The sequence below is a fragment of the Colletotrichum navitas genome (assembly GCF_030913465.1).
Source record: "Colletotrichum navitas strain CBS 125086 chromosome Unknown LY79scaffold_176, whole genome shotgun sequence".
Taxonomy (NCBI): Eukaryota; Fungi; Ascomycota; class Sordariomycetes; order Glomerellales; family Glomerellaceae; genus Colletotrichum; species Colletotrichum navitas.
Genome location: NW_026850722.1, coordinates 32204 through 42147, shown reverse-complemented (window position 1 = coordinate 42147; position 9944 = coordinate 32204). Strand labels below are relative to the sequence as shown.

At 28.1% G+C, this 9944-nt stretch overlaps 1 protein-coding gene across 1 annotated transcript; it reads left to right on the top strand.

Annotated features, from left to right (window-relative positions):
- Positions 1-3280: 3280 nt before the first annotated feature.
- LY79DRAFT_573085 (uncharacterized protein) lies at positions 3281-4902 on the top strand (the record flags this gene model as incomplete). The annotated part of the gene is made up of 4 exons (XM_060559433.1): positions 3281-3712; positions 3765-3890; positions 3952-4349; positions 4406-4902. Coding segments are annotated over exons 1-4 (941 nt in total), but the record flags the coding sequence as incomplete, so codon positions are not given.
- Between the last annotated feature and the right edge of the window lie 5042 nt (positions 4903-9944).

Below are 9944 nucleotides of genomic sequence, written 5' to 3'. Positions count from 1 at the left end.
AACAGAGATAAGGGGGATTTATAAGAATTTAAAGAGCTACCTTATAACTATATAGTAGAGGTTAATTAGGGGATAAAGTAAATAAAAGGGTATTTTTATTACTTATTTATTAACTTTAATAGTATATAAGGGTTATTTAATAATATATTAATTAATAAAAAAGAATTTAATAATAATAGTAAGGTTAAAGTTACTACTATAACTAGTAAAGAAAGTACTATTATTAAAGTAGTAATAAAGAAAAAAAATAACTATTAATAAATAGTAAAGAAATCTAACTATAGTAACTACTTATTTACTTTTACTATTAGCCTTATTATATTACTTTTTACTACTTTTATATAAATCTATTAATAACCTATTATTAACTACTTATATTAGGTTACTAGCTTTATTACTATATAACTTATTAAGACTAAAGTTATTATTATTAAGCTTATTATATATTATAAAGTTAAAAAGATATTAACTTATATAGATAATAAGTAATAATAAATAGTCTAACTATAGAGGTAAAGATATAAAGAGAGTATTTACTACACAGAGGTTAGTATAGTTATAACTACTAGATTTAATTTAACTAACTAAATCTCCTTTTCTTAAGGTTACCTATTACCTTATTAGTTATAATATTTATAAAAGGGAGCTTATTAATATTATTAACTTTATTAACTTTATTAGTAATATATAGTAATTTATACCTTTAGTTAAAGCTAGTAAAGTTATATTTACTATACTTATAATACTATTAAGTAAATAAAAAAGTCTTAATTAACCTCTATATAGTGTTAACAAAAGATATAAGTATACTTTTCTCTTTATACTACTCTTTTAAAATATACTAAATAACTACTAGACTTAATAATAAGCTTTATAATTACTAAAGAGCTATATTAGTATTACCCTTATAGCCTTATTATTACCTTTTAACTTTAAGAAACTAGCTAGTAAAATCTCTTAACTTTAGTAACTATACTATAGGTAACTACTCTCTAGGTTATAGGGGTAATAATAATAGTACTTTAACCTCTTTTACTATATAAGGAGTTTATAGTACTAGTAATAAAGTAACTAATAAAGTAATAAGTAAATAATAATAAGGTTAAATTAAAGATAACTACTAGTAAAAAGGTAGTTAATATTACTACTAGGTATATAAGTTAACTTTTTTACTACTAAAGGATAAATTAACTACTATATTACTAATAAAGTTATTTATAGTAGGCAGTAAAGGTCTACTAGTAGGATTTTTACCTTCTTTAACTACTACTATAGAGGGTAAATTACTTATAATTTTACCTTATATAGGCATCTTGTTTTTTACTTATTACTAAGTAACTATAACTACTAGGCCTAGTAATAAGGTTTTTAAAGTTACTTTATAGTAAAGTATTATATTTTATTAACCTTTAAGGTTACTAGTAAGTAACTTATAGTAGACTTTATTAATAATTAAATACTAGTTAGTATTATTACTTACCTTATTACTATTATAGTAACTTACTTAATCTATATACTAATAATACTTTATTAAATCTTACTATAGGTCCTTTTTTATATTCTTCTCTTAGTTAATTTTATTTCTTATTAAACTTATTACTATTTTTTTTATTAATTTTATATATAATAGCTAGCTATTATAGTTAAGTTACTTACTATAGTTAAGTTACTTACTATAGTTAGAATACTTACTATAGTTAAAGTACTTACTATAGTTAGAGTACTTACTATAGTTAGGTTATTTACTTATTAACTTTATAACTAATTATAGTATACTAAATACTAATATAAATAAACTAGTAAAGTATATAAGCTTTATACTAAAGAAGATATCTTAAGTCTAGTAGCCTAGGTTACTTAGTTAAAAGCTAAGTTTAGCCTATAGTAAGGCTAACTATTTACTACTTACTTTACTAAAGTTATTACTATAGTAAGTATTATTTTTTACTTTTATAGTTTTTTTTTTTTATTAAACTTAATAGTTATCTATAACTTTAATAGTAAGTATTACTTACTAAGTTACTTTTAAAGGCGTATTTTTATCTTTTTTAAGATTTACTTTTTTTACTTTAACTTAATTATTATACTTACTAATACTTAACTTATTAACTACTATACTATTTAAAAAGGCTAAACTTATAGTACTATAATACTATTAAACTAGAGGCTAAAAGTAAAATAGATTATTACCTTAGTTAGTAATAGTAGTAGTAAAAAAGTAGCTATAGTAGTAGTTACCCTTTATTACTACTATAATAGTAATAAAGTTTATAATAGTATTTTAAAGAAGTTAAAAATAAAAAGTACTTATTATATAGGCTCTTTATTATTATTAGTAAGCTTACTACTATTACTATTATTATTATTATTATTATTATTATTATTATTATTATTATTATTATTATTATTATTATTATTATTATTATTATTATTATTATTATTATTATTATTATTATTATTATTATTATTAACCTCTTCTTTATTAATAGTTACTTTTACTAACTTCCTTAGTATCTTAAAGGTTATTATTAATTTTTTTACTACTACTATAGTAATTACTAGCTTTTATAGTATCTTAATAACTATTATTAACCTTATTACTACTACTATAAGACACTTAATAACTATATATAATAATAATCTTTTATAGGTAGCCTTATAGTCTTAAGTACTATTAGCTAGTAGTACTAGTAATACCTTTATACTACTAAAAGTAATATCCTCCTTCTTCTTTAGTACTATTATTAAATAGTAATAGTAATAAGCTTATTAATTAAAGCTATTTATACTATAGTATTTATATAATATAAAATAATTTAAAAGTATATAGCTACTTAGTAGGGTAACCCCCCTGTGTAACCCTAACTAGGGTAGTTATTATAATAGTGTTGCTAACGTATAGACTAAAAAGTAGGTTTTGGACGCTGCTAATGCAACAGACTGTATAAGACCTTAGCAGTGCAGAAGTTCTGGACTCATCTCCGCAGCTTGTCTCTGTGCCCATACCCCCCCCACCTACCCCACCTCCCGTTGGTTGAAAAATGAACGACTTTTGAAGCTCAGGGACCAACCGCCCGCTGCCTCCTCGCACCTATCTGCTTCCGGCACGCTGATGGGGTATCCACATCGAGTAAGACGTATTTGCCGGTTTTCCGTGATGAAGTCGGTCCGAAAATGGGTCCATTAACAAGGGTAGATCTGCACTATAACCACCGAAAATGCAAAGGGAGTTTTCGCCAACTGCTTGTTGGTGGTTGCCTTTGGATTGCGCCATATTGAGGGAAATATTCTCCAATCAAGGCACAGTCAGATGTTCGTTCGGATAACGGGAACTTAAAGTGTCTCCTAGTTGCTCTCAACGTTTAGAGAATAGACTGCTACCTTGACTGTTTTCCATGGTAGCTGATGGCGACCCAAGCACATCGTTTCCCATTGAAAACCCACCTCAGTATGGGTGAATTCGACGAAATCAACGGCTCTCCTTCTGAGGAGAGTCTACTTTCGTCTTCGTTGTCTGGGTATAAGGATGAGAATGTGGAACATGCTCGGAAGTCATGTCAGCACAAGTGTTTCTGGACTGTCGTATTTGCTTTCGGCTTGTCGGTAATGCTGAATCTCGGACTGCTCGGCCATTTGTTCTACAGAAGTGAGCAACCAAGGCGGGCAACTTGGAATCAATTGAGCTCAGCCAAGAGTTCGTTTGCCCTCTATTGTAAGTGGATTCACGCCGAGAGACTCTTCTAAGTGTATCTAATATCTTGTAGCTCCTGCTAATGATGCTATTGAGTATCAATTGACCAAATTTGCGAGCTCGGTAGAAGGAGGCGAAAGCGATTTCCAGGGAAGGCCTTCGATGAAAACCAATCAGGCTTGGCAGAGTTTGTACGAAAGTGAGAAAAATGCCATTTTCGATGCTCTTAGAAGGCCGAGCTGACAAGTCTTTCTGAACAGACATGTTCACGCACATCACGGAAGAAGAGGCACGAATGCTACCAAATAAGACTGCACCCGAACTTGAGTCTGAGGGGAGCGGATACCTAGTCGTCCTCAATGTCTTCCACGATCTACATTGCATGGATAACATTCGGAAGGGGCTCTACTACTTCCTCGAACCGCAATGGAACACCACACATAACCCATACCTCTTATACCCATCACCTGAAGCGGCGCTTGAAGATCGCGGGGGCGATCACTTAAGTATTACGCACCTAGACCATTGCATAGACTCACTCAGGCAGTCAATTCAGTGCACGGGAGATGTTGTACCAAACGTTTTCCAATACAGTCTAGAATATGGTGATGTTAGGGCTCGCTCTACTGTTGTGCACGAGTGTCGTAATTTCAGCAGGGTGAGTGCAGCCGCCGATTCAGGGGGACTCATGACTGACCCGCTGTTTATTGTTAGATTCAGGAGTGGGCTGCTCAGCACCACGTCCCAGGCCCTTTCAAAGACTTTGGTAAAGGCCCCGAGCTCAGAAAGTGTGGCATTGACGACCCGTGGGCTTGTTTGTATAAATAGATTTCAGATAGTTTCTCTACGCAAGCTTGTTGTCTTATTCATTGTGAAGTTTGTTCAGTAACTCCAAAGTTGCAGTAAATGTCGCAACACTGAACCAACTGCATAGCGGGATCTACCAGGGAGGGGGTGGGCACCACATCCCTGCACCCCTTGCACAACGAGGACCCAGTCCATAGGTGGTAACTAGCCCAACTAGGAAGCTGGGATTGAGGTTCGCGCCTCAGCCCAGGCGGCTTGCCCTGCATTTTATGTTAGTACTTTAGCAAGGGCTATTGGCTGTGTGCTTACAAAACAGTTAACCTTCCCTCTTACATACTTTTCTTGGCACGCACTGTTAGTGCGTACGCATGCACATCACCAAAATCCTTAACAACACCAATTACCCCAACAAAAGCTTATGTTAGCCCTCCTTTGCCAAGGGCTAGTAACCCCTTGGCCGCTACCTTGGCCTAGTGCCTAGCCCTTATTATAAGTAATATTATTAGTATTAAGAATAACTATATAGGATAGTTTACTTATAAAGTATAAAAGGATTATAGATAAGCCCTTTAGCTTACTACTTATTACCTTAACCTAAGAAGACTTTATAAGAATTATAGTAGACCTTAACTAGTAACTTAGCCTTAGTATATTAATATATAGACTAATAATAATATATATAAGTTAGACACTATAAGAACCTTAGTAATAGACCTATTAAACCCTCTCTAAGGATAAACTAAACAAGATTATAGCCCTTAATAATAACTATAGATATATCTTAAATATACTTATTAAAAACCTCTAGTAGTCCTTATAATAAATATAAAGTAAAAGAGATTACTAAGAGGCTATTAACTTCTATACTTAGCTACTATACTTTATACTTAAAGGTAATAAGATAACTAAGGCTAATATACTAGTCTAGTAGCCTATAGCTATAAAACACTTCTACTAGCTAATAAAACTAACTAGATAGCCCTAGTAGTATAGCTAGACTATAGCTAGCCTAAAGAAACCTAACTATTAAGGACCTCCTTAGGGTAAAAGAAATATATAAGGATAAACTTAATAATACTATATTAACTACTATATCTTTATTAAAATACTTAACACTTACTACTAGGTCTTCTCCTCTACTATTTATAAGAATATTACTTAAATCTATAAGATATAAATTATAGATATTAAAAAGATAACTAGAATACTAACTAGTTTTATAGTTACTATAGACTACTATAAAATAAAATAGACTATACTTAATAGCTATACTAAGTTATTTAAATAGCTTAGTATAACTACTATTAATAGTACTAAGGCCTAGTTATTCTATAGAATTAAAGAGGTCTTATTATAGATATTTAACTATTAGGAGAATATAATTAAAATAATAAAAGAAATAATTTACACTAAGATCTATATAATAATAAAATAGAAACTAGAGAAATACTATATAATAAGGAACACTATAAGCTAAAATAATAAGATATAGATTATAGCCCTAGGGAAGAAGGCTAGACCTTTTTAATTATTTAATAGCCTTATCTTATAGCTATTATAGGATAAATTTAGGCTAGTATAATATATTGTTTACTTTAACTAGTATAAAGTAAGACTATATATTAAACTATAACTTTATAAGAACTATAGTATACTAAAAACTAACTATAAAAATAGACCTTATAAATAACTATAATAGTGTACTAACTATAAAAGCCCCTTTAAGAGTACTTATAATTACCTACTATAATTAATAAAAAAGAAAATAACTATTACTAGGCCCTTAAAAAGCTAAAAATAAGCTATTAAGCAGAAGGGATAAAAGCTTTATAAGATAAAATAGTAATAATAAATATTAACTAAGGTATCCTAACTAGTAGATAAGAGGGCTAACAAGAGCCTAGGACTAGAGGCTACCTAATAATAGGCCACTAAGGATATATATAATAATAAACTTAATATCTTCTAATAGATTAATAAAGAAATAGAGGATATCTTAGAGAGAGGTATTATACTAAATAACCTAGAACTAAGTATATTAGTGCTACTATTTTTTCCCTTTATCTAATAATAGTATAACTTAAAATACTTTATATTAATATAAGACGTTTAAGGCTAATATATAATATTGCCTTTACCTTTATAGACTATAAGTAGGCTAATATTATTATAATCTAGGAGCTATAGTGCTCTCTAAATAAATACTTAAAGATAAAAACTATACTAAATTACTTACTTTTTTCCTTTGTTATAGAATAGTAGAATATAGAAATAAGACCTTAAGTACTTATATATATCTAGAGAATCTATAATAATACTATTACCTTTAATATTATAATAAACCTACTATATAATATACTAGGTATAATAGTATATAGCTAATGCTTTATTAATATATATAGAGAACTATAAATATAAACAGTATTAAATACCTTAGAGGCCTAGACCCCTCTAGAGAACACCCTTATTATAGAGGACTTTAATATATAATATCTAATATAGTAACCTAAGGTTTCCTTAAACTAGGAAGCTAAGTAACTAGCTAGCTAAATAAATAATAACTAGCTAGCCTTTACTAGTTTACTAGGGGTCCTAATATATAATAAAAAGAGTACACTAGACTTAGTCTTTATAAATATTCTCCTTATGTTAACTATAATTATAAAACACTTATATATAGGCTTAGACTACTTTACTTTATTTACCTCTATTATAACTTCTATAGGACTAATACTAAAGGATAAAACTAAGGTTACTATTAATATAATAAAGAAGATTAGTAAATACACTAAGGAGATAAAGTAAACACTTTAGCTTCTCTTAGATATAATAAAGACAATAGTAGACCTAGACTAAGTAATAGCTATACTAATAAAGGTCTTATAAAACACTATAGTAATAGTAAAAATAAAATAAATTAAAGAGAAATTAGTTATATAGTAGAATAATAACTATACTATAGCTAGAAAAATATACTATAATACTAAAAAAAGAGATAATAATAATAAGATAAAAGATATAGTAAAAGAGCTATAATATATAGTCTATAAGGCAAAAGTAAAATACTAGATAAATTAGATTAATAAAATAAAGATAAATAAGGACCTATATAAGGTTATAGGCTAGTATAAGCCTAGCACCTAGTTTAGGTTACCTTCTTTATAGAATAATAAAGACATAGTTACTACACTAGCTAAGAAGGCTAGGATTCTAAGAAACTAACTACTAGAGTAGTTTAATACTAGTATAGACATTAACCTATATATACCTATAGTACTATAATAGATAATAAAATAAGATAACTATATTATAATAGATAAAGCTAGAAGAGTACTACTTAAGGCTAATAATATAACACTAGGGGTAAATAATATTACTATTACTATACTATAAGTAGCCTAGCTATATATAGAAGAGTATATATAGACCTTATTCTAGAACTACCTAGAGAAAGGCTACTACTTTCTTCTTTTTTAGAAAGTAAAAATAATAATAATACCTAAGCTAAATAAAGATATAAGTACCTCTAAGAGGTAAAGACTAATTTTACTCCTCTTACCTATTAAGAAAAGGCTAAAAAGGTTAATAGTATAAAGAATAGTGTATAAGTGCCTAGACTATAAGGTCTTTTACCCTTAGGTAGCTAGGGCCCTCCTAAAAAGATTAGCTATAAATATAGTAGTATTACTTATATAGAATATAAAAGTAGCTTTTAATAATAGATTCTACTATACCCTAGTTACTATAGATATCTAGAGAGTATTTAATATAGTTAATAGTAGACACTTAGTATAAGTACTCTAGGAGTAAGGCTAGCCTATTAATATAGTAAACTAGGCCTTGTCTTTTATAATAAAGTATAAAGTGTATATACACTTTAAAGACTATATCTTCTTAATAAAACTACTCTACTATAGGCTACTATAAGGCTTACTAGTATTACTAATTCTTTACTTATACTATATTAAGCTACTATACTAATTTAGTCTAAGAAAAGTAAGGTTTAGCTATATAGATAACTATAGTATCTTATATATTAGGTAAACAGAAGAGGAAAGCTAAGACTAAGTATAAGCTATCCTAGATAAAATAACCTCCTAGGGGAAAATAAATAGTATTCTCTTTAATAAGATAAAAATAAAGGTACTTTACTTTTTATAAAAATAAAAGACTAATAACCTTACTATATAATATAAAGCTAAAGTAATAGTACTAAAACTTATAATATAATAGCTTAGTGTCTACTTAAATAAAAAAATAAGCCTAAGATAATATATTAAGGAATATATAGTAATAGTAAGGTCTATAATAGAATATATAAAGGGGCTAAATAAAGTATATAGGGAAGCCCTTTTACTTAGTATAAAGAGAGCTTTTTACACTATTATTATCTTATAAGTACTATATACCTTAGAGGTCTAGTACCTAGGCCTAAATAGATAAGGTAGAAAATATACTCTAGACTACTTATAATATATTAAATATAGGCTATTAAACTATATTTATAAAATATAAATAGTAGTTAACTAAGTAATTAGGGGCTATCTCCCTATTTAGTAGACAACTTTAACACTAATCCTTCTAAGAGAATTAAGTACTTTACTAGTCTAGCTACTACTTAATACTACCTAAGACTAATATAGACTACACCTAGGCACTCTTAATAATAGCTACCTATTAGTCTAATAGATAAGGACTTTTCTTTATAATAACTAAAAAGAAAATAAAGTTTTACCTATAATTCTTATTAAGATAGCTAATTTAATACCTAAATTCCCTTAACTACTATTATAATATAGGACTTATTAATATATCTTAATATACTAGGCTACTAGATAAAGTAAGAATAAAGCTACTAATAACTATAAAAAGTAAATATAGACACTAGGCCTTATATATATAATAGTGTATATAGATAGGTTATAAGAGGACTAAGAGGTAATAAGGTATAGATATACTGTCTTTAGGGGTAAAGAACTAGTCTACTAAGGTTAATAAAGACTTCTATAAGGAAAAGTCTTTAATATAGAGGTAAAAGAGGCTAAAGCTAGGCTCTAATAGGCACTATAATATAATAAGGGTATAGATAAGATAATAGTATACCTTAGTAACTTAGTAGTAATATATAGCCTAGATAAAGCCTTAATAAAGTTATTATAAGAGGTAATCTTAGACTTTATATATATTACTAAGAACTATAACAAGAAAGTAGATATTTACTAGGTCTCTAGTTATATAAAAATTAGTAGTAATAAGCTAGTAAATAGCCTAGTAAAAAAGAGTATAATAATACACCCTATAGATCTTTAAATATAACTTCTAATATATAGCTATATTAAATAGGATATCTAATAATACTAAAAGAGGGCTTTTAATATATAGTAGTAGTATAATTATCTTTATAGCTATAAGCTACTTAACCTTAACGCTAGCCTTTAACCTATAC